A 26081-nucleotide genomic window follows, 5' to 3' on the forward strand; every position below is an offset into this window, starting at 1 on the left:
AGGGAGGTCCATCAGGAGGTGTTCGAGAGGAGCCTCCTCCTAAAGTCAGTAACAGAGGGAGGTTCATCAGGAGGTGTTCGAGAGGAGCCTCCTCCTAAAGTCAGTAACAGAGGGAGGTTCATCAGGAGGTGTTCGAGAGGAGCCTCCTCCTAAAGTCAGTAACACAGGGAGGTTCATCAGGAGGTGTTCGAGAGGAGCCTCCTCCTAAAGTCAGTAACAGAGGGAGGTTCATCAGGAGGTGTTCGAGAGGAGTCGCCTCCTAAAGTCAGTAACAGAGGGAGGTTCATCAGGAGGTGTTCGAGAGGAGCCTCCTCCTAAAGTCAGTAACAGAGGGAGGTTCATCAGGAGGTGTTCGAGAGGAGCCTCCTCCTAAAGTCAGTAACAGAGGGAGGTTCATCAGGAGGTGTTCGAGAGGAGCCTCCTCCTAAAGTCAGTAACAGAGGGAGGTTCATCAGGAGGTGTTCGAGAGGAGCCTCCTCCTAAAGTCAGTAACAGAGGGAGGTTCATCAGGAGGTGTTCGAGAGGAGCCGCCTCCTAAAGTCAGTAACAGAGGGAGGTTCATCAGGAGGTGTTCGAGAGGAGCCTCCTCCTAAAGTCAGTAACAGAGGGAGGTTCATCAGGAGGTGTTCGAGAGGAGCCGCCTCCTAAAGTCAGTAACAGAGGGAGGTTCATCAGGAGGTGTTCGAGAGGAGCCGCCTCCTAAAGTCAGTAACAGAGGGAGGTCCATCAGGAGGTGTTCGAGAGGAGCCGCCTCCTAAAGTCAGTAACAGAGGGAGGTTCATCAGGAGGTGTTCGAGAGGAGCCGCCTCCTAAAGTCAGTAACAGAGGGAGGTTCATCAGGAGGTGTTCGAGAGGAGCCTCCTCCTAAAGTCAGTAACAGAGGGAGGTTCATCAGGAGGTGTTCGAGAGGAGCCGCCTCCTAAAGTCAGTAACAGAGGGAGGTTCATCAGGAGGTGTTCGAGAGGAGCCGCCTCCTAAAGTCAGTAACACAGGGAGGTTCATCAGGAGGTGTTCGAGAGGAGCCGCCTCCTAAAGTCAGTAACACAGGGAGGTTCATCAGGAGGTGTTCGAGAGGAGCCGCCTCCTAAAGTCAGTAACAGAGGGAGGTTCATCAGGAGGTGTTCGAGAGGAGCCTCCTCCTAAAGTCAGTAACACAGGGAGGTTCATCAGGAGGTGTTCGAGAGGAGCCTCCTCCTAAAGTCAGTAACAGAGGGAGGTTCATCAGGAGGTGTTCGAGAGGAGCCTCCTCCTAAAGTCAGTAACAGAGGGAGGTTCATCAGGAGGTGTTCGAGAGGAGCCGCCTCCTAAAGTCAGTAACAGAGGGAGGTCCATCAGGAGGTGTTCGAGAGGAGCCGCCTCCTAAAGTCAGTAACAGAGGGAGGTTCATCAGGAGGTGTTCGAGAGGAGCCGCCTCCTAAAGTCAGTAACAGAGGGAGGTTCATCAGGAGGTGTTCGAGAGGAGCCTCCTCCTAAAGTCAGTAACAGAGGGAGGTTCATCAGGAGGTGTTCGAGAGGAGCCTCCTCCTAAAGTCAGTAACAGAGGGAGGTTCATCAGGAGGTGTTCGAGAGGAGCCTCCTCCTAAAGTCAGTAACAGAGGGAGGTTCATCAGGAGGTGTTCGAGAGGAGCCTCCGCCTAAAGTCAGTAACACAGGGAGGTTCATCAGGAGGTGTTCGAGAGGAGCCTCCTCCTAAAGTCAGTAACAGAGGGAGGTTCATCAGGAGGTGTTCGAGAGGAGCCTCCTCCTAAAGTCAGTAACAGAGGGAGGTTCATCAGGAGGTGTTCGAGAGGAGCCGCCTCCTAAAGTCAGTAACAGAGGGAGGTTCATCAGGAGGTGTTCGAGAGGAGCCTCCTCCTAAAGTCAGTAACAGAGGGAGGTTCATCAGGAGGTGTTCGAGAGGAGCCTCCTCCTAAAGTCAGTAACACAGGGAGGTTCATCAGGAGGTGTTCGAGAGGAGCCTCCTCCTAAAGTCAGTAACAGAGGGAGGTCCATCAGGAGGTGTTCGAGAGGAGCCTCCTCCTAAAGTCAGTAACACAGGGAGGTTCATCAGGAGGTGTTCGAGAGGAGCCGCCTCCTAAAGTCAGTAACAGAGGGAGGTTCATCAGGAGGTGTTCGAGAGGAGCCGCCTCCTAAAGTCAGTAACAGAGGGAGGTTCATCAGGAGGTGTTCGAGAGGAGCCTCCTCCTAAAGTCAGTAACAGAGGGAGGTTCATCAGGAGGTGTTCGAGAGGAGCCTCCTCCTAAAGTCAGTAACACAGGGAGGTTCATCAGGAGGTGTTCGAGAGGAGCCGCCTCCTAAAGTCAGTAACAGAGGGAGGTTCATCAGGAGGTGTTCGAGAGGAGCCTCCTCCTAAAGTCAGTAACAGAGGGAGGTTCATCAGGAGGTGTTCGAGAGGAGCCGCCTCCTAAAGTCAGTAACAGAGGGAGGTTCATCAGGAGGTGTTCGAGAGGAGCCTCCTCCTAAAGTCAGTAACAGAGGGAGGTTCATCAGGAGGTGTTCGAGAGGAGCCTCCTCCTAAAGTCAGTAACAGAGGGAGGTTCATCAGGAGGTGTTCGAGAGGAGCCGCCTCCTAAAGTCAGTAACAGAGGGAGGTTCATCAGGAGGTGTTCGAGAGGAGCCGCCTCCTAAAGTCAGTAACAGAGGGAGGTTCATCAGGAGGTGTTCGAGAGGAGCCGCCTCCTAAAGTCAGTAACAGAGGGAGGTCCATCAGGAGGTGTTCGAGAGGAGCCTCCTCCTAAAGTCAGTAACAGAGGGAGGTTCATCAGGAGGTGTTCGAGAGGAGCCTCCTCCTAAAGTCAGTAACAGAGGGAGGTTCATCAGGAGGTGTTCGAGAGGAGCCGCCTCCTAAAGTCAGTAACAGAGGGAGGTTCATCAGGAGGTGTTCGAGAGGAGCCGCCTCCTAAAGTCAGTAACAGAGGGAGGTTCATCAGGAGGTGTTCGAGAGGAGCCGCCTCCTAAAGTCAGTAACAGAGGGAGGTTCATCAGGAGGTGTTCGAGAGGAGCCTCCTCCTAAAGTCAGTAACAGAGGGAGGTCCATCAGGAGGTGTTCGAGAGGAGCCGCCTCCTAAAGTCAGTAACAGAGGGAGGTTCATCAGGAGGTGTTCGAGAGGAGCCGCCTCCTAAAGTCAGTAACAGAGGGAGGTTCATCAGGAGGTGTTCGAGAGGAGCCGCCTCCTAAAGTCAGTAACAGAGGGAGGTTCATCAGGAGGTGTTCGAGAGGAGCCTCCTCCTAAAGTCAGTAACAGAGGGAGGTCCATCAGGAGGTGTTCGAGAGGAGCCTCCTCCTAAAGTCAGTAACAGAGGGAGGTTCATCAGGAGGTGTTCGAGAGGAGCCTCCTCCTAAAGTCAGTAACAGAGGGAGGTTCATCAGGAGGTGTTCGAGAGGAGCCGCCTCCTAAAGTCAGTAACAGAGGGAGGTTCATCAGGAGGTGTTCGAGAGGAGCCGCCTCCTAAAGTCAGTAACAGAGGGAGGTTCATCAGGAGGTGTTCGAGAGGAGCCGCCTCCTAAAGTCAGTAACAGAGGGAGGTTCATCAGGAGGTGTTCGAGAGGAGCCTCCTCCTAAAGTCAGTAACAGAGGGAGGTTCATCAGGAGGTGTTCGAGAGGAGCCGCCTCCTAAAGTCAGTAACAGAGGGAGGTTCATCAGGAGGTGTTCGAGAGGAGCCTCCTCCTAAAGTCAGTAACAGAGGGAGGTCCATCAGGAGGTGTTCGAGAGGAGCCTCCTCCTAAAGTCAGTAACAGAGGGAGGTTCATCAGGAGGTGTTCGAGAGGAGCCGCCTCCTAAAGTCAGTAACAGAGGGAGGTTCATCAGGAGGTGTTCGAGAGGAGCCTCCTCCTAAAGTCAGTAACAGAGGGAGGTTCATCAGGAGGTGTTCGAGAGGAGCCGCCTCCTAAAGTCAGTAACAGAGGGAGGTTCATCAGGAGGTGTTCGAGAGGAGCCGCCTCCTAAAGTCAGTAACACAGGGAGGTTCATCAGGAGGTGTTCGAGAGGAGCCGCCTCCTAAAGTCAGTAACAGAGGGAGGTCCATCAGGAGGTGTTCGAGAGGAGCCTCCGCCTAAAGTCAGTAACAGAGGGAGGTCCATCAGGAGGTGTTCGAGAGGAGCCTCCGCCTAAAGTCAGTAACAGAGGGAGGTTCATCAGGAGGTGTTCGAGAGGAGCCTCCTCCTAAAGTCAGTAACAGAGGGAGGTTCATCAGGAGGTGTTCGAGAGGAGCCGCAAACCAACAAAGGCCTTTGTTCACAACCTGACACTTTTACATTTATCAGCTGCTGCAAACGCATCAATAACAGAGAGAAGCTCCTGGACCAGGGCCACAGAGGACCACAGAGGACCACAGAGGACCACAGAGAGCCACAGAGAGCCACAGAGGACCACAGAGAGCCACAGACCCGGCTGAGGGTGTTGGTACCACGCAGAGTAAAACCCAAATCCACCTGAGGGTTTTCTCCATAAACCATCACCCCTGTCTGAGCACATCTCTGAGACCAGAGTCCGATCAGAAGCTAAACCACGTCCTCTGGAAGATCACGTCCAGGAAAAACACAGGTACATCTCAAACTCGCTGGACTCTACAAGAAATCATTTGCTGATTTTATGCTGATATTTCTCTGAAATTATGGCTGCAGTAACACGCGTGTCCTGTCATCTGTGTGCTGACTCGGTAAATGGATAAAGCACTTTTCTACTTTGATCATGTGACTGAAATATTCTAGTGAGGGCAGTGTATGAGAACTAAATAATATGATACTATTTACACCGGATTCAGACCGGATTCAGACTGGATTCAGACCAGATTCAGACCAGATTCAGACCGGACTCAGACCTCAGTCACTTCCAGGGCGCAGCTTTGAGTTCTGCCTGACACTGGTGAAGGTTCTCACCGAGAGCAAGTCTTGATACTGGACAGAATTTAAGGAGAGACTTATTTTTCAGCTCAAATAAAATAAGATAATATATTGCCCAATATTTCCCAATTTTTGATTCAAATCTTTGCCCCAATATTTGCTCATTTTTTATTACTAATATTTTCCCATTTCCCCAAACTTTTTTTCTAATATTGATTCCCTTTAACATGATTTTTCCTCATTTCTGCCACAATTTCTCCCCATTTTTCACACATTTCTTGACATTGCAGACGTCCAGATCTTCCACACATTATTGTTCTTTTTTCTGGTTCCAAACGACACATATTTCAGTACAGGTATCGTAAAAAGTATCGTTCAGGCATCGGTATCGAAAACCAATCGTTAAAGTCAGTGTTGGGGAAACGTATCAGAAAGAGTTACAAAAATATATGACTTTTTTCAGTAACTAAAGAATAAAACATTTTACTTACACAAAATAGACGAATATATTAGTCATAGATTAGTGTATGAGAACTAAATAATATGATACTGGGCTGGATCAGAACTAAATAGGAATGGAGACTGAACACAGGGTGCAAGTGGTACCAGATTATACTATAGTAATAGAAAAACAAATATTTAACGGTTAATTCAAATGGCCGTTCACACATTCCTGGCACGTGAAGGTTCATGGAGGACCGGCGGCTGAGGAGCCCGAAGCGCTTCACGGTCAGGAACCAGTCGCTCAGTCACTCTCATTCACACGCCAGCTGAGAAGTTTGTTACGACAGCTGCTCGTTTAGTCAAAATCTCACTGGAGACTCGAGCTTCTCCAAGGCCGTGAAAACTGCACTCATTAAGAATCTTCTGAAGAGAAACTGAGCAACGACCGATCAGACCAGAGTCCACCTCCTGTCCAACAATGAGGCTCTGCAGGCTGGTCAACTGGAGACCGTGAGCCTGGAGATTCACTCACAGTCACTGCATCCAAACCCAGATGATCCCAGATGGACCCAGATGATCCCAGATGGACCCAGATGATCCCAGATGGACCCAGACACAGAGACCATGGACCTGAACTCACACAGAGCTTCTGCACAAAACCTGAACCAGTGCTTATCCTTCTGTCATGTTGCTTCTTTGTCATTTTAGTTGTAGAACGAAACAAGTCCTTTGAGTAGATCCATCAGGGCCTCGATGTCCCGACCCAGAGTCAGGACTAAACACGCAGCTCAAACCTGGACTTTCAGAAGACGCTGATGTGGAAATGCTGTGATTTTAAACCGTCGTCCCGTCTTCACGTGTGAGTGTTTCATCTGGAGCATCTGGAGCATCTGGAGGCGCGTATTGATTTTGTAATAAGTGCACAGAGCAGGTGTTGGGTGCAGACAGACCATTGATGAGCTGGGGGTGGTCTGGGGGTGGTCTGGGGGTGGTCTGGGGTGGTCTGGGGTGGTCTGGGGTGGTCTGGGGGTGGTCTGGGGTGGTCTGGGGTGGTCTATGGGTGGTCTGCGTGAGCCCCGAGGCTGAGCGGAGGAAAGGCCGTCGGATTCAGACCGAATTCAGACCAGATTCAGACTGGATTCAGACTGGATTTAGACCGGATTTAGACCAGATTCAGACTGGATTCAGACTGGATTTAGACCAGATTCAGACCAGATTCAGACCAGATTCAGACCAGATTCAGACCGGATTTATACTGGATTTAGACTGGATTTAGACCAGGTTCAGACTGGATTTAGACTGGATTTAGACCAGATTCAGACCAGATTCAGACCAGATTCAGACCAGATTCAGACCAGATTTAGACCAGATTCAGACCGGATTTAGACTGGATTTAGACCAGATTCAGACCAGATTCAGACCAGATTCAGACCAGATTCAGACCGGATTTATACTGGATTTAGACTGGATTTATACTGGATTTAGACTGGATTTAGACCAGGTTCAGACTGGATTTAGACTGGATTTAGACCAGATTCAGACCAGATTCAGACCAGATTCAGACCAGATTTAGACCAGGTTCAGACCGGATTTATACTGGATTTAGGCTGGATTTGGACTGGATTTAGACCGGATCTAGACCGGATTTAAACTGGATTTATACTGGATTTAGACTGGATCTAGACCGGATTTATACTGGATTTATACTGGATTTAGACCGGATTTAGACCGGATTCAGACCGGATTTATACTGGATTTAGAGACTTATTTTTCAGCTCAAATAAAATAAGATAATATATTGCCCAATATTTCCCAATTTTTTTTTGTTTTGTGGTTCTAGACGACAAATATTTTCGTACAGGTATCGTAAGAAGTATCGTTCAGGTATCGGTATCAAAAACCAAGTATCAGTCAGTGCCAGTCAAGTCAGTGTTGGGGAAATGTATCACAAAATATGACTTTTTTTCAGTAACTAAAGAATATCACATTTTTCTTACACAAAATAGACGAATATTTCAGTCACTACAATTCCAGAGACTCGAGTTACAAATGTATTAAATGTATGAACGGAAAGAAGTCAAACTCCCCAAATAACGGATGTGAGATGTGAAGTTAACGCCGACAAAACAAAACAGAAATGGGGAAAGAAAAGGAAAAGCAAATCTCTGACTGCGGTTTTGCACCGTGGCTTTAGCACTAACTTCAGTGTATATTTTAAAAGTAACTCAAAAGTAACTCAAAAGTAACTCAAAGTAATGTAACTCAGCTACATTTTTGAATAATACAAACATGTTACATTTTCAGAGCTGTAATCACTAACACAGGAAAGCGCTGGGCAGTTAATTGAATTTTAATCTAATGGAGATTTTAATAACGGTAAAGACTTTCCCCGTGAGCAGCAAACATGAAGTTTCCAAAACAAATGAACCGATAAAAAAGCTCAAACATGGTTTTGTTAATTGACATTTTACAAACAATGTTACTGTAATGTACTTAGGGCTGAAACGACTAATCGATTATTGAAATAGTCGACAACTGTTTTAGTTATCGATTAATCGTTTTCTGGTTCACACAGACTCAAATGGAGCAAAAATGACGTAAAAATGTAATATTGTTTATGAAATCCCACTTTCTTTATATAGTTCGGGTCTGTGTACATTTTGTTCAGTGTAAATTTCATGAATTGAGCCTCCAACAAACATTTCCCTTTACTTTACTCCATCAACACATCTTCAAGCAGCGCCACTTAAGCTCTATGTGATTAAAAAAAATATAAAAAATACAATGTTCCTACACCATTCACAGCCAAGCGACTACTCGATTAATCGTAAAAATAATCGATAGTTGAATCGATTACAAAATAATCGCTAGTTGCAGTCCTAAATGTACTAATTCACATTATGTCTTGAAATCTGGTCACCCTAAACTTATTTAAATGGCTGTTTATTAGGGCTGGGACGATCCACCTACGTATCACGATATTCAGGGTCCGATCCGATACGTATCACGATATTCAGGGTCCGATCCGATACGTATAACGATATTCAGGGGCCGATCCGATACGTATCACGATATTCAGGGGCCGGTCCGATACGTACTGCGATACAATAAGGAATTATGATTTAATATGTTTACCTTAACATTTGTAAAAAGAAAACAGTCATGTGTCCAAAGTTTATGAACCCAAAGGAATTTATGATAAAAATGCCTCAACACAAGTATTGAAAGTATTGAAAGTATTGAAACTATTGTGATACTTGAAAAAGTATCGATACTTGGTATTGCAGCAGAAAGTATCGCGATCCAAATCCGATCCGATATATATCCGTGACAGCGGGACAGCGGGACAGAACTCAGAGTCACAGATATTACTTTTTACCCGGAAAACTCCAGACGGGAATATTTGCTGCTGAGTGGACGGCGCCCCCTCCTTCAACCCGACGACCAAGTTTAAAACTAAACAAAGCACTAAAGCATCTTAAAACCCGCCCATTCACAGCCATACTGCCACGTGATTGGTCCGAATCGAAACAAATCAGCTCGAGCTCTTCAAGACCTCACAGGAAAAGTCCAAACACCAGGGCTGGATCGGCTGAAAGAATCCGTCATATTCAAAGCAAAACTAAAACTAAAACAAACTCCAACAGACTCTCTCCACTTTACTACTTTACTACTACTGCAACATTTGTGAAACTACTAAACAATCTTTAAACATACTGTAATACACAGACTGCAGACGCCTCCTCATTTACTCCATGCCAGTTTAAAGCAGGTCAGTCAGAATGCCTTTAGCTAAAAAGGAAAACCAAACAGAGTCGCCCAAAAGCAGTTTCCTCATTTCCGTTTGAATGAGAAGACATGAACGTTATGGTTTAGTCTGAACACATGAAACAAAAACTGGCTCAAAGTTGTGTTTAACCTCTTAACTCCCGCCTGAACCGAGAGCATTTTCTCCAGTTCAGCTTTACCCAAATCCTGTAGGCCAGTTTAACGCCTCATTTGAAAGCTAAGATCTACAAAACTCATTTAAATAGATCTCTTTCCTCACGTCATAAGATTTTTTTTTTACTTTTTTTGGGGGGTGTATTCAACTCATTTTGTAACTTTTTTGTCTTTTTTTTAAATCAATTTTTTGTCACATTTTTGTCACATTTTTTGTTATTTTTTGTCACATTTTTGTCTTTTTTTTGTTATTTTTTGTCATATTTTTGTCACATTTTTGTCACATTTTTGTCTTTTTTTGTTATTTTTTGTCACATTTTTGTCTTTTTTTTGTTATTTTTTGTCACATTTTTGTCTTTTTTTGTTATTTTTTGTCACATTTTTTGTCACATTTTTTGTCACATTTTTGTCATTTTTTTGTTATTTTTTTTGTTATTTTTTGTCACATTTTTGTTATTTTTTTTGTTATTTTTTGTCACATTTTTGTCTTTTTTTTGTTATTTTTTGTCACATTTTTGTTATTTTTTTGTTATTTTTTGTCACATTTTTGTTATTTTTTTTGTTATTTTTTGTCACATTTTTGTCTTTTTTTTGTTATTTTTTGTCACATTTTTGTTATTTTTTTGTTATTTTTTGTCACATTTTTGTTATTTTTTTTGTTATTTTTTGTCACATTTTTGTTATTTTTTTGTTATTTTTTGTCACATTTTTGTCTTTTTTTTGTTATTTTTTGTCACATTTTTGTTATTTTTTTGTTATTTTTTGTCACATTTTTGTTATTTTTTTTGTTATTTTTTGTCACATTTTTTGTTATTTTTTGTCACATTTTTGTCTTTTTTTTGTTATTTTTTGTCACATTTTTGTCTTTTTTTGTCACATTTTTGTCTCTTTTTGTTATTTTTTGTCACATTTTTGTCACATTTTTGGGGGTTTTTTTTGTTACTTTTTGTCACATTTTTGTCAAATGTTTGTCATTTTTTCGTCACTTTTTTGTCAAAGTTTTCTCACTTTTTTCTCACATCTTCATCATTGTTTTCGTCTCAGTTCTGTCGCCATTTTCACACCTTTTTTTCCAGAAGCTTTTGGATTGGGGTAAAGCCAAACTGGAGAAAATGTGCTCGGTTCAGGCGGGAGTTAAGGGGTTAAAGACACCGGTGCGATTATCGTCCAATGAGAATCCAGCCTCTGTATCTAACACTGATGAAAGTCTTTGTTTTTTTTGACAGTGAAGATTTCGAACTTTGTGCCAGTTTTTTTCCAGACAAACCAAACCAGATGTTTTTAAACCAGATGTTGATCCGTGAACATTCGCTGATAAAAACATGTGTAACGTCGTCATCGGAAAAACCAGCGTCAGCTTCATTCAGAAACACGACAACCAAACCAAACACAGACGAAGTTCACGGTTCATCTGCATGTTTGGTGATGATGAAGATCCGTCACACGAGACCCGACTACAGGACGAAGATCTGACCCTCCAGGATTTACATCGGGGGCCGAATCCCGCCCTCCAGCACAGAACCTCTGGCCCCCAAGATCATTTTGGGAAACATTACAACAGAACATCCCGCATTGGTCATATATAATGTCAAACAGTGATTCTCCACTGGGGGGTCGGGGCCCGAAAGTGGGTCACGGAACCATTTTCAGCGGGTCGAGAGTCTATGGGGAACTTTTATTCAGTATTTTCCATCTGAAACTGCAGGAAACACTAACTGTGTCTGTTAGAATGAATGTTTTTGGGTTGTTTTGATCATAGTTTCAGTCTTAAAGGGAAATCTACGACTTGTGTGGAAAATACAATATTATATTCGACACGTGAGAAGCTTTATTTGGGTCCTGGGCTCGTCGTCCGAGGGTAATGTTTGGTTCGATCATGGGGAATATGGTCTGGGAACTGTTTATTTCCTTTTACTCTCCAATTCAGGCAAAACATTATTATCCAAATAAGAGTTCACAAACCTGTTAAAGTGTTTAAAAAATGTCATATATAATGTCAAACAGTGATTCTCCACTGGGGGGTCGGGGCCCGAAAGTGGGTCGCGGAACCATTTTCAGTGGGTCGTGAGCGGTGTTAATTCTGACAACATATTTTAATTTAGTTTTAGTCTTTTGACGAAAAAGTAATTCGATTTTAGTCTAGTTTTAGTTTAAAAAAAAATCTTCAATTTTAGTCTAGTTTTAGTCGACTAAATTTAAGACTAATTTATTTTTTTGTAATTTTTTTTGTAATTGTTTTGTATTTTTTTTAGTATTTTTTTTGTAATTTTTTTGCAATTTTTTGTCACATTTTTGTCACATTTTTTGTCATTTTTTTGTCTTTTATTTGTCATTTTTTGTAATTTTTTTTGTCATTTTTTTGTCATTTTTTGTCACATTTTTGTCACATTTTTTGTATTTTTTTGTTGTATTTTTTTTTGTATTTTTTTGTCACATTTTTTCTTCACTTTTTTGTCAAAGTTTTCTCACTTTTTTGTCACATTTCCATCATTGTTTTCGTCTCAATTCTGTCGCCATTTTCACACCTTTTTCCCAGAAGCTTTTGGATTGGGGTAAAGCCAATCCAAAAGTTGACTAATTTAGTGGACTTTGCATTGATAATATTGATTCTAATCATATTTAATGTTGTTCCTCTGCTTCATGGAGCTGCTCCACATGAACAAAGCTCAGAGCTGATCCTCTACATGATCTGAGGCTCTTTCAGACGCTCAATAGAAGTTTGGATGATTTTAGTCTCTCCTTTTCATTTTTATTTAGTCTGATTTTAGTCGACTAAAACATCTGGACATTTTAGTCATAGTTTTAGTCTCATGAGAAACTTTAAATTTAGTTTTAGTCCAATTTTAGTCGTCAAAAATATCACTTTGACTAAAATTAAGACTAGATATTTTACTTTTATTGAATATTTTCCATCTGAAACTGCAGGAAACACTAACTGTGTCTGTTATAATGAATGTTATTGGGTTGTTTTGATCATAGTTTCAGTCTTAACACTGCAAAATGTAAATCAAGCATTGTCTTAAATGACCTGAATAGAGGAAATGTTTCTTGTTTTGAGCGGTTTTCACTCATTTAGACACTTTTCCTGATCGGACCGAGTTTACTTTGCTTGTTTGAGGACATTTCAGACCAGTTCTAGGGTAAATCTCGCTTGATAATAAGAAAGTAAAATTGACAATGAGATGAGACCGATTTTCTTTCCCCATTGGCAAAGAAAATGACCTGAAATAAGGACGAAATGTATCGAAACGAGTCAGAAACATCTCAGAACAAGTGAAATAATCCAGGACAAACGCCCAACAACTTCTTAACCAGTCAAAACAACTAACATTTGGATTATTGTGCTCAAATAGAGATGTTTATACTGATCTAGTTCATTACTTTTAGCAGTGAAAGGCTTGTTCAACAAACACTTGTGCGGAAAATACAATATTTTATTCGATATATTCTAAATTCTAGTTTTATTTGATCCTGGGCTCGTTATCTGAGGGTAACGGTGGATCCCAAAGACACTTTAGCACCACTGATGTAAAACTTTGGCATTTGCAGAAAATAGTTCTTTACTTTACTTTTGTTTTTTAGCCTCTGTGGCCCGATGGCACAGTGGTTAGAGTGAATGTACAATTGTCTCATGTAAAAGCGCTTTGTAAAAGGCTCTGTATGAAGAAACATCTTCTTCTAAAATGTCATTGAACATTTTGTTTAATAGGTTTTGGGGACTACGGTCTTAGGCTTTGGGGACTATGCTATAGTAACTGTTTGACTTCCTTTTACTCTCTGATTCCTGGGCCAATTCAGACAAAACCAAAACTGCTACAAAGCTCACAGTCCTCTCTTCCAGCACACATGAACAATGGCTGGATTATTCCCTCAGAAAGTCGTTCAAAAAGTGGAGACAATATTCCAGAACGTGAGCGTGATGTTGCTCAGGAGAAACGACTTTGTGCTCGGAATGTTTTGGGACATTTCTTTCACAGAGTTGTTTTGTTCTCCTGCTCCGACCGAGATAGAATTCTACAACCTGAAAACCGCCTATGGAAGAGAAACTTTCAAGCGTAACTTTCAGTTTAATGTCCAGAGAAATCCTGCCTCTTAACTCAGAACAATCATCAGAAATCTCCGCAGAAATCCTGGAGGGTCTGAATCCTGGTCCTCGAAAAAACACCAAAAACACCACAAACACCACAAACACCGTCCCCCGTGCGGTTTCCAACCATCCCCGGCTCCATCAAAAGACTCATAAGTGTCGATTCCTCAGTGCCACCCGTCCCCCCCCCCCCCCCCCTCGTCACCCCCCCCATCCCCAACCCAACCATCTTGTCCCCGTCCGTTTCCCCTGCATCAGCACCGGATTGTTTTACTGCCCCGGCCGCAAATAAACACCAGACTCCCTTCCTCCTCCCTCCTCCCCCCCTCCTTTCATTTTTTTCATTTGAAATCGTCTCCCAGAGCTTCTCCTCTTCATGAGAGAAGGAGCTGCCCCCCCCCCTCAGTCCCCCCCTCCGTCCGCCCCCCCCCCCCCCCTGCGGCGAGCGGATGATTTAGCGCCCCGCGTCCACCGCCCGCCGGGTGCCTCGCTTCCCCTGCACACGGGGCGCTCGGGACTCCTCTCATGTAGTGACAATGACACATGAACGGGAGGGGGGGGGGGGGGGCACACTCGCAAAGACGCCCCCCCCCCCCCCCCCCCCCCCCCCCCCCTTGGAAAACAGCGCACCTGTGTCCCCAAAACAGCTGAATGGGCAGAGAAAAGGAGGAAAACACGGACGCAGACGGAGTGTTTTAAGGGGGCACTCATTTACCGCATTGAGAAAAAGCCAAAAAGAACGAAGGGGGGGGGGGGGCAGATGGTGGAAGTGGTACAGTAAAGGTATAGTGCCGCCCCAGATGAGGAACGGGTGGGGGTGAGGGGGGGGGGCATGCAGTGCTTTTTTTTTTGGGGGGGGGGACGTACATGGTTTCTCCACACATCCGAAAGAGCGTAAAGGCTTTCATGTGTGCGCCGTGATCTCCCGCCGTTTAGCATGACGGGACAGGAGAGAGACAACCCCCCCCACCCGATACCCTCCCTCTCCCCCCCCGCGAGCAGCCCCCCCCCCCCCCCCCCCCCCTCCCCATCTCCACGGCTCAACGCGGTACCTTGCGCTTCTTGTCCCGCGAGCGGCTGCGCTTCTTGCTCCGCTCCTCTTCCTTGGCCTTGCGCTCCTCCTCCATCTGCGCCTCCAGGTCCTTGTTCTTGCGGAGGTGCTTCGCGGCTTGTGCCATGGCGGCGGTTCGTCAGGGGGGCCCGGCGGCAGTTCGGCTACTGGGGGGGGGTCCGGGCCGGTCGGCTCCGCTGTCCTCCTGCGCGAGGTCTTCAGGTGTCGGACGTCCGGGGGGGAGGGGGGGGTCCAGTGTGAGTCCCCAGAAGGTCTAGGTCCAGGTCCAGGTCCACGCCGCGTCTGTGTGTGTGTTTTTTTTTGGGGGGGGGGGGGGGTTGCCGCGGCGCCCGATGCTCCTGTCGCCGGGTGCCCCTGCGGACTCTCCTCGCTCTCCCTCCTGTATGGGTGCGCGGCGGCGACGGGGGCGGGGGGGGTGGGAGCGGTGCGGTCACACGCCGTCTGCCGTGGGATGCTTCTGCCGCACTGCTTACCTCTCCCTCCTCTCTCTCCCCTCCTCTCTCTCTCACTCGCTCGAGCACACACTCCCTCTCTCTCTCTCCCCTCCTCTCTCTCTCTCTCTCCCTCTCTCTCTCTCTCTCTCTCTCCCCTCCTCTCTCTCTCTCTCCCCTCCTCTCTCTCACTCGCTCGAGCACACACTCCCTCTCTCTCTCCCTCTCTCTCCCTCCTCTCTCTCCCCTCCTCTCTCTCCCCCTCTCTCTCTCACTCGCTCGAGCACACACTCCCTCTCATCTCTCTCTCTCACTCTCTCTCTCTCACTCGCTCGAGCACACACTCCCTCTCTCTCCCTCTCTCTCCCCTCCTCTCTCTCTCTCTCCCTCTCTCTCTCTCTCCTCTCTCTCTCTCTCCCTCTCTCTCTCCCCTCCTCTCTCTCTCTCTCCCTCTCTCTCTCCCCTCCTCTCTCTCTCTCTCCTCTCTCTCCTCTCTCCCTCTCTCTCCTCCTCCCTCTCTCTCTCTCCCTCTCTCTCTCCCCTCCTCTCTCTCTCTCTCCCTCTCTCTCTCCCCTCCTCTCTCTCTCTCTCCTCTCTCTCCTCTCTCCCTCTCTCTCTCCTCCTCTCTCTCTCCCTCTCTCTCTCTCCCTCTCTCTCTCCCCTCCTCTCTCTCTCTCTCCCTCTCTCTCTCCCCTCCTCTCTCTCTCTCTCCTCTCTCTCCTCCTCCCTCTCTCTCTCTCCCTCTCTCTCTCCCCTCCTCTCTCTCTCTCTCCCTCTCTCTCTCCCCTCCTCTCTCTCTCTCTCCTCTCTCTCCTCTCTCCCTCTCTCTCTCCTCCTCTCTCTCTCCCTCTCTCTCCTCCTCCCTCTCTCTCTCTCCCTCTCTCTCTCCTCCTCTCTCTCCTCTCTCTCTCCTCTCCTCCTCTCCTCTCTCTCTCTCTCCCCTCCTCTCTCTCTCTCTCCCTCTCTCTCTCCCCTCCTCTCTCTCTCTCTCCTCTCTCTCCTCTCTCCCTCTCTCTCTCCTCCTCTCTCTCTCCCTCTCTCTCCTCCTCCCTCTCTCTCTCTCCCTCTCTCTCTCCTCCTCTCTCTCTCCCTCTCTCCTCTCCTCCCTCTCTCCTCTCCTCCCTCTCTCTCTCTCTCCCCTCCTCTCTCTCTCTCTCGCTCGAGCACACACTCTCTCCCCTCTCTCTCTCTCTCTTCCTCCCTCTCCCTCTCCTGTCTCTCCTCTCTCTCTCCCCTCTCTCTCTCCCCTCTCTCCCTCTCTCTCTCCTCCCTCTCCCTCTCTCTCTCCTGTCTCTCACTCACTCTCTCGCCTCCATCGCTCCCGTCGCAACACAACAGCTCGGTCCAGCGAACCCTTTCCTGCCTGGAACACACCTCGGCATCTTCAGAATCCTCTCCTTTCCCGACTCAGTCTCTCCTTAGTCTCTCCTCAGTCTCTCCTCAGTGTCTCCTCAGTCTCTCCTCAGTGTCTCCTCAGACTCTCCTCAGTCTCTCCTCACTTGGACAAGAACCCGTTCTCCTGTCACCCCTGCACTGTCTTAGAGAAGCATCATTCACTCAAACATTGATAACTTCATTCATGTTAAATATGGCCTTGTATATAAAGTATTGGCTTGTTGCACGGTGTGGCTATGCTAGTTCCTCTGACGTGAAGGTGTGAGCGCCTGTACTTCCTGTCTGTTTTCTTTTCCTGGAATAATAATCATATTGTCTAAAGATTACGTTGTGGGCGGTGAGTTCCCGGTAGATGATCATTTACTGTGTTCAAATCATGAAGTTCAGATCAGAGACGCCTGTGATCATGAAGGATTGAGAGTTTGTCTTGAAGCTAAAGGCTAACATGCTATGAAAAAATATATATAAAGGGTGTAATGCATTAACCCCTTGACTCCCGCCTGAACCGAGCACATTTTCTCGACGAAAACAATGATGGAAATGTGGCAAAAATGTCACAAGAAATTGACAAAAAAATTGACGAAAAATGTGATAAAAAATTGACCAAAAAAATACAAAAATGTGATAAAAAAGTGATGAAAAATGTGATAAAAAATTGACGAAAAAAAAAAAAAAAAAAAAAATGTGACCAAAAAAATGACAAAAACGTGACAAAAATGAAAAAAACAAAAAAATCTGATGACGTGAGGAAAAAGATCCTCTCGGTTCAGGCGGGAGTTAAGAGGTTAAATTAGCCTTTAGCTTCAAGACAAACACACTGATCCTTACAAACGTCTCCTATATGGAAATATTTCTACCAGAAACTCACTGGTCTGAGCTAATGGAAATGAATACGGACAGGAAGTACTAGCGCCCACAGCTTCGGCTCAGAGGAACTAGCGTAGCCACATTGTGCAACAAGCCAATTGCATGGAAGGATTTCATCAAACCAAAGTCTGGATCACGGGCACCAGGGCATCAGCTGGAGGAGACTGAGGTTCCACACAGGAGAACCTCCTCTGGACAGACTGTGAGGTTCCACACAGGAGAACCTCCTCTGGACAGACGGTGAGGTTCCACACAGGAGAACCTCCTCTGGACAGACGGTGAGGTTCCACACAGGAGAACCTCCTCTGGACAGACGGTGAGGTTCCACACAGGAGAACCTCCTCTGGACAGACGGTGAGGCTCCACACAGGAGAACCTCCTCTGGACAGACTGTGCTCTCTGTGAGGTTCCACACAGGAGAACCTCCTCTGTGCTGGAAGATTCTCCCTTTATCATCAGAGAGACTTTTAAAGCAGGTTTTAAACTGTGGCTAAAGGAAAACCAGGCCTGTGACACTTACAGTTGTTCCTGCATTTATTGTTGTCACTTTATGTTAAAGGATCTCATGCTATTTTAGCCATTCCACAGTTAAGTACAGGCATTTATATGATATATTGTACCTATACCACTATGGAGCACTCATTTTTGTGATAAATATAAATAGGGATGCACCGATACCGATACCAGTATCGGTTATCGGGCCGATACCACATGCTTGTGCTCATTCATGAGGTCCCGACACCAGAAACCGATACCATTAGACGTGCGGCCAGCGCAGCTACGAGGCGCAGCTACGAGGCGCAGCTACGAGGCGCGGCTCTCAGCTGAGGAGAGAAGAAGCAACAAACTGGAGAATAGTTTAGTGTAAACACAATATTCCACACAGAGCTGACTTTATTACAGACTGCGCTCTCCAAACCAGAGTCTGAGCTGGATTTAACCAGAGCTTAATGTTGTTAGCGCTGCAGCGTCTGCAGTGTTTACAACATACAGGCTAACGATGCTAACTCGCGGTTTAACAGTTTAGGCCATTCTGACGCCGTTTTAAGCCCAGGGGTTTATTCATCTGAAAAACTAACCCAGCGACTAAAAAGTCCTCAGAAAATCCAAAGTAAAGACATACAGCATGTTTATATTGAGGGAAAATGAGCTGCAGCAGAACAATGAAAACACTGTAGCTTCTCGCTAAGTTACTACAAACACACGAGAAAATCTACAGGAGCTGAAGTAAAGACGAAAAGAGACCATTTAAGGAACATCTCAATACTATTGTTACATAAAAACACATAAATGAATAAAGCTCAGGCATTGGGAGCTTTAGGACATGGGCTTTTCTGTCTATGATGGACAGAGACATAAAAATTATAAATGATATTGAATGAAAAAAAATAAAAAAATAAATGGCATCAGCACAATTCTAATATAACTGCTATAAATGCCTTGTACTCGTATCGGTTTTAGAAAAAGTGGTATCGGTGCCTCCCTAAATATAAGTGTTTTCTGGAGGTATTTTTCGAACCCGGAAGACACAACGCTTCGATTCAGTTAGCCCCGCCCCCTCTCTCCGCACATACTTTACCGTAATATAAATAAACAGACGTCACGTGGGGAAACTGTGCATATAGCCAATAAGTGAAGTTACTTATAGTTATAGTAACAGTTATAAGGAGTTGACATCTGCAACACAGCTTCATAAATGGCTAACACACATGCTAATATGCTAACACACAAGTTAATATGCTAACCCGCGTTTGGATAAACTCACCGCTCTGGTCCATCGATGGGACTTGCGTTGGTTATAAAAGTTAATCCACTTTGGTTCTGGTGAAGGTTCACAAACATCCATCAGTGACAGTCACAGAAAAACAATATTTTGGTGAAAGTCGCTGAATCCCGGAGAAAAAAACAGCTGAGTGGCCTCTTCCTGAAAAAGGTTGAATAAACTCCTCGTCCTCGTAGCCAAACGCGCTTCTTTTTCTCCGTGACATGATCGTTAGGTCAGAATAAAGAACAGGTGTGTCCAGTTATAACGAGCTCCATCTTCAGCTGCAGCGCAAACATGACTGATCTGTTCAGACGCTCAGGGATGTGTTTGTTTTGGCCTCAGCTGACCTGGAAGCACCTCGGACACAAACTTTTTATTTTATTTTCCTTTTTTTTTCTCTTTGTTTCTCTCTTACGACAGAAATAATGAAAAAGCTGTTTTACAAATTAAAATCCGTCCGTAAGCATAGAATTAAGACATTACATTACAGACGTCGAGCACTTCCGTTCCGCTGTTACGACACAACTGAGCAGGTCAGTCGTTCACCAGGAGAGGGCGGAGCCTCAGAGAGCAGGAGGGCGGAGCCTCAGAGAGCAGGAGGGCGGAGCCTCAGAGAGCAGGATTCAGGAGGATTACTGAGAGCTGCGTGAATGAAGCCACAAACCACTCTGGGGGTGTTTTTGATAAGGAAATAGCAACAACAACATGGCTAAAAGCTCCAAAAAGTCGATTTTGCAGGATGTAGGACCTTTAATCGTAAACTGTGTATGTGTTTCCAGCCTCGGGACGACAGATGGAAACTAGCATCCCTGCTATAATCTGGCATATTTACAGCTCATGTGCAACATTGTCCCTGTCAAATAAAGAAATAAGACTTCGGGATTGTTCCTCCTCTCTCCCCACTCAGCAAACACACCTTCAGAATGCTCCTTCCTGTTTTCCATCCTGACTCCTCAGATCTCCACAAGCGAGACCCGTGGCCCCCTTTGACCCGAGGCTGGAGGTCGGGGGAGCTCCAGGGGGTTGTTGGGACGGGGCACCTTCATCACTTAACTTTCTCCTCTCTTTTTGCTTTATTTCCTCCACACCGTCTCCTCTCCCCACTTAACGAAGCGCCTCAGTCGAGCAGCATTTCCACCCACAAAAATTCAGCAAAAATGTGACAAAAATTCAGCAAAAATGTGACAAAAATTCAACAAAAATGTGACAAAAATTCAACAAAAATGTGACAAAAATTCAACAAAAATGTGACAAAAATTCAGCAAAAATGTGACAAAAAATTCAACAAAAATGTGACAAAAATTCAACAAAAATGTGACAAAAATTCAACAAAAATGTGACAAAAATTCAACAAAAATGTGACAAAAATTCAGCAAAAAAGTGACAAAAAAGTGACAAAAATGTGACAAAAATTAAATAAAAATGTGACAAAAATTCAACAAAAATGTGACAAAAAATTCAACAAAAATGTGACAAAAATTCAACAAAAATGTGACAAAAATTCAACAAAAATGTGACAAAAATTCAGCAAAAAAGTGACAAAAATGTGACAAAAATTCAACAAAAATTCAACAAAAATGTGAGAAAAATGTGACAAAAATTCAACAAAAATGTGACAAAAAATCAACAAAAATGTGACAAAAATTCAGCAAAAAAGTGACAAAAAAGTGACAAAAATGTGACAAAAATTCAACAAAAATGTGACAAAAATTCAATAAAAATGTGACAAAAATTCAACAAAAAAGTGACAAAAAATCAACAAAAAATCAACAAAAAATTCAACAAAAAATCAACAAAAAATCAACAAAAAACTCAGCAAAAATGTGACAAAAACTCAGCAAAAATGTGACAAAAATGTGACAAAAATTCAACAAAAAATCAACAAAAAATTCAACAAAAATTCAACAAAAATGTGATAAAAATTCAACAAAAATGTGACAAAAATTCAACAAAAATTCAACAAAAATTCAACAAAAATGTGACAAAAATTCAACAAAAATTCAACAAAAATTCAAACAAAAATGTGACAAAAATGTGACAAAAATTCAGCAAAAAAATGACAAAAAATCAACAAAAATATGAAAAAAATTCAACAAAAATGTGACAAAAATTTAACAAAAATGTGACAAAAATTCAACAAAAATGTGACAAAAATTTAACAAAAAATCAACAAAAAACTCAACAAAAATGTGACGAAAATGTGAGAAAAATATGAGAAAAATGTGACAAAAATTCAACAAAAATGTGACAAAAATGTAACAAAAATTCAACAAAAATTCAACAAAAATGTGACAAAAATGTAACAAAAATTCAACAAAAATTCAACAAAAATGTGACAAAAATGTAACAAAAATTCAACAAAAATTCAACAAAAATGTGACAAAAATGTAACAAAAATTCAACAAAAATTCAACAAAAATGTGACCCCCTTCATGACTGAACTTCCTCCTCTTTATTTCCTCCACACCGTCTCCTCTCCCCACTTAACGAAGCGCCTCAGTAAAGCAGTTCCTCATTTCCCCCCCCCCCTCCCTCCAAGTCCATCAAACCCATCCCATCGACCAAACTCCTCTCCAAACCTCCGGACTCAAACCGTGGGTGATTTTTGACAGCGTTCAGTGACTGTAAACCGACCCCCCCCCCCCCCCCCTCGGCTCATCCTTTCTGCTTCCTCTGGTTTTCTGTGTTGCAGGAGAGCAGGCCAATGTTTTCATCGAGAGGAGGAGGAGGAGGAGGAAGAGGATTCCGGAGCTAAAACATGCATGAGGGGGAGAGGGAGGAGGAGGAGGAGGAGAGGCGGGCTCTGGCTCTGGCTCGGGCTCGGGCTCTTTCTCCCCCCGTGGAGCGAGCACACCCCCCCCTCCCCACCGTGCGCTGCAGCAGACGGAGGAGCAGAGCCGTGCTGCAGTGAGGGCTGATCCGCCACCCGCCGCCACTCACTGACACGGCGGCTGCTACTACCACGAGATGTAGTGACAGATGCCGGGGGAAGTGAAGGTTCAGCCGGTGCGTCATAGGAACCGTGGCTGTGGCTGTCCCCCCCCCCCCCGCCCCCCCCATCTGCAAAACAGGGAGTGAGGAGCGCGGGGAGGGAGGGGTCTGGCGTAGTGTGCTTCTGTGCCAATAGTAGTGAGTCACAAAACAGGGTGGAATAACGGGGAGCTTCGCCGTTATGTCATGGAGAAGGAAGGGATTGGGGGGGGGGTGATGTCACAGAGTCACTGACAATAAAGGAGGGGGGGGGGGGCACGAGAAGAGAAACAATAACAATCACACATATCTAAACGATTCTTTTTCTTTAACAAAGGGAATTATATGATCTGGACCAGTGGGGAAGTAAGTTAGTTCACTTTGTAAACACGTCCCCTGTGGCCTCGCGCCTGCCCCCTGCTGGTCTGCACGCGCGGTGTTTTTATGCAGGACGGACGGGGAAGTGTCTCTGATTGGCTCGAATCAGCGAATCTCAATAAGACGCCTTTAAGACTTCCACCTGAACGGATCCCATTTTCTCCAGTTCGGCTTTACCCGAATCAAAAAGAAAGCAGGGGGAAAGAAGCACCGAAACAGCCACACAAATTAGAAGAAAACGAGGATGTAAATGTAGCAAAATGTGACAAAAATTCAATGAAAAAGTGAAAAAAATTCAACATAAATTCAACAAAAATTCAACAAAAATGTGAAAAAAATCAACAAAAATGTGAAAAAAATCAACTAAAATTCAACTAAAATTCAACAAAAATGTGACAAAAAATCAACAAAAATCAACAAAAATTCAACAAAAATGTGACAAAAAATCAACAAAAATTCAACAAAAATTCAACAAAAATTCAACAAAAATTCAACAAAAATTCAACAAAAATTCAACAAAAAATCAACAAAAATTCAACAAAAATTCAACAAAAATTCAACTAAAAAGTGAAAAAAATTCAACAAAAAGTGAAAAAAATCTACAAAAATTCAACAAAAAATCAACAAAAATGTGAAAAAAATCAACAAAAATGTGAAAAAATCAACTAAAATTCAACTAAAATTCAACAAAAATGTGACAAAAAATCAACAAAAATCAACAAAAATTCAACAAAAATGTGACAAAAAATCAACAAAAATTCAACAAAAAATTCAACAAAAATTCAACAAAAATTCAACAAAAATTCAAAAAAAATTCAACAAAAAATCAACAAAAAATCAACAAAAAATCAACAAAAATTCAACAAAAATTCTACAAAAATTCAACTAAAAAGTGAAAAAAATTCACCAAAAAGTGAAAAAAATCTACAAAAATTCAACAAAAAATCAACAAAAACTCAACCAAAAAAATGACAAAAACTCAGCTAAAATGTGACCAAATAAAACAAACATAAAAAGGTGACACAAACAGCAACAACGCGAGGAAAAAGATCAGTTTTGTGGGTCATCAGCTTTCAAATGAGGTGTTACACATTCGGTTTAGGCGGGGTGGTAAGAGGTTAAAGGGGACTATACGGAGCTCAAACATGTTCAAACTCAGTATTCTCCTCCCCCCACATGCTCCTCCAGGTCCTCACGTGTCGACCGAGCTCAGACCTGTTCACCACAACGGCCTCGGGAATCCTGCCCTGTCGCTCAGAAAGCTGTTTCAGCCTGAAGTGCCGTCATGCACGAGCCTAATAAACCACACCCACTTCTTTCTGCGTGAAAGAAGGTGGGTGTGGCCATGCACGGTAAACGAGTGTCTGATTGGCCGAACCAGTCACGGCCGTCACAGAGAAATGTCAAGGTTATTAACTTTAACATTAGACAAAACTAGTCATGGTTTATATTCACTTCATGTTTTGTGAATTGGATACAGCGGTCGTCACGGTAATATAGAAGCTGCAGTTACGCGTAAGACCTGAGGTGGCAGCAGTGAGCATAAAATGACCAACTTACGTCTAGTCTCTTTGAAGCGGACATGTCCTGCAAAACTGAAACCCAGACCTGGACCTGGAGGAGCCACTTATTCCTATTCACAGCATTACACTTTCACAAGTCTTCAAATATTAGAATTACAAAAATGATCTTTAATATCAGTCAGTGGGTCCATGATCTCTCTGTACAAGACCAAACATTTCCTCAAAAACAAAATAATGTTTCCTCTATATAACAGTATAGGCCTTTAGAACGCTGTGAGGTCACCTGCAATCCAGCAATTCAATATTTTCCACTTGAAACTGCATGGAAACACTTTTATTTATACAATTAATGCTATTGGATTTTTTTTTAGAGGTGGGCATAGATTATTTTTTTTAATCTAGATTAATCTAGATTAAAATGGCTCGCTTGAATTCTGCCGAAGCCATTCAGAATATGTGCGCTGCCCAAATAATGACTAAAAGTAAGTCATTATTTAACATTAATTTTGAACTGTAGGCCGACTACATCAGAGGTCCTGATGAACTGTTTACAGTAGCTTTGTGTCAATCCATTTTCTGGTGACAAACTAAATCTCCTCTTCTGCAACTATGACCTGCTAAAGAACATTTTTATTGAGGGCTGGCCAGCAGGGGGCAGGTGTGAGGGCTGGCCAGCAGGGGGCAGGTGTGAGGGCTGGCCAGTAGGGGGCAGGTGTCCCTATAGGATTAGTTTAGAAACGTTAACATATTTTAAAAAAAAAATGCTTTTATTGTCCAAAGAAAATGTCCATAGTTGTTTTTTTCAAAATAATACTAAAAATGAAAAAATAAAATAAAGATTTTTTTTTTTTAAGGCAACAAATAATCGTTTGAATAATCGCGATTTCAATTATTACTAAAATAATCGTGATTATTATATTTTCTATAATCGAGCAGCCCTCCCTCCACGTGAGGGCCGGGCGATATATCGATATTTAAGACGTATCGATATATCGCCCGGAAGGACTTCGACTCACGCTCACTTGTAGTACGTGACTTGTAGTACGTGCAGTAGTAGCAGAGCTATCGGAGAGCTAGTGTGAGCGCAGCTGAGGAAGCATCAAGTCTGAGCGAGAAAACTGAGAGGAATAACTTGCGATGGCGAGGAGGCGGGGCTTACAGCGGACCCAGAGCTGGAGGAGGCGGACTCTGTTGTTGAGGAGGCGGGGCTTACAGCGGATCCAGAGCTGGAGGAGGCGGACTCTGTTGTTGAGGAGGCGGGGCTTACAGCGGACCCAGAGCCGGAGGAGGCGGACTCTGTTGATGAGGAGGAGGGGCTTACAGCGGATCCAGAGCTGGAGGAGGCGGACTCTGTTGATGAGGAGGCGGGGCTTACAGCGGATCCAGAGCCGGAGGAGGCGGACTCTGTTGATGAGGAGGCGGGGCTTACAGCGGATCCAGAGCCGGAGGAGGCGGACTCTGTTGATGAGGAGGCGGGGCTTACAGCGGATCCAGAGCCGGAGGAGGCGGACTCTGTTGATGAGGAGGCGGGGCTTACAGCGGACCCAGAGCTGGAGGAGGAGGACTCTGTTGATGAGGAGGAGGGGCTTACAGCGGATCCAGAGCCGGAGGAGGCGGACTCTGTTGATGAGGAGGAGGGGCTTACAGCGGATCCAGAGCCGGAGGAGGCGGACTCTGTTGATGAGGAGGCGGGGCTTACAGCGGATCCAGAGCCGGAGGAGGAAGAACTTTCCCTGATGGACCGGACTCGATCACTCTCTACAAGTCACGCTGCTTCTACTGACGGAAGTGAGCGCGGGAGAAGTCTTTGCTCCTCGTATCATTACGCCTCATAATATAGTTCCCCTTTTTATCCGCTTATAAAATCGACATGTTACATTTCTGTGTAAATATACTTGAAAACACTTCACGTAACTTTATTTAAATAGGGAACACGTGGAAGAGCTCGGGAGCTTCTATCGTGAGCTTTTTTGGAGACAAAGACCAGACGGGGATATATGAACTCGTCTAAGGTAAGAAAATATCTCAGTATGTAAAATGGTGGAATGTTCCTTTAAAGAGGGGGGTGGATTGAGGCTCCAGTCTCTCTGGAGGCGTGGGTTCAAATCCCACCACTGCCGCCATTTGTGGAAAAGCTGGCCAAAGTGGTTAAGCAGGAGGCAGAATCAAAAACTTCCGGAGTAGCCCAATTTATTGCACCGTGGGGAAAAACAAAACTGTACATATTTACAAAAAAGAACTGTCAAGAAAACTCAACAAAATCATACAACAGAACTTAAGGCGAGACACTGCAGGTGAATAGGGGAAAAAATGTATATTTACAGATATCAATTTGAAACTGTTGCTGTCGATCACTGGCATAA

General features: G+C 44.4%; 1 protein-coding gene across 1 annotated transcript in view; it reads right to left on the reverse strand.

Annotated features, from left to right (window-relative positions):
- Positions 1-14497, reverse strand: part of LOC306960690 (ankyrin-1-like) — a 222220-nt gene extending 207723 nt beyond the window's left edge. The window contains exon 1 of the mRNA XM_079553166.1: positions 14370-14497. Coding sequence (XP_079409292.1) covers positions 14370-14495 — 126 coding nt within the window. The 5' untranslated portion in view covers positions 14496-14497. The remainder of the gene's footprint in view (positions 1-14369) is intronic.
- Between the last annotated feature and the right edge of the window lie 11584 nt (positions 14498-26081).

This window comes from Gobius niger (genome assembly GCF_951799975.1).
Source record: "Gobius niger genome assembly, chromosome: 1".
In the NCBI taxonomy this organism is placed as follows: Eukaryota; Metazoa; Chordata; class Actinopteri; order Gobiiformes; family Gobiidae; genus Gobius; species Gobius niger.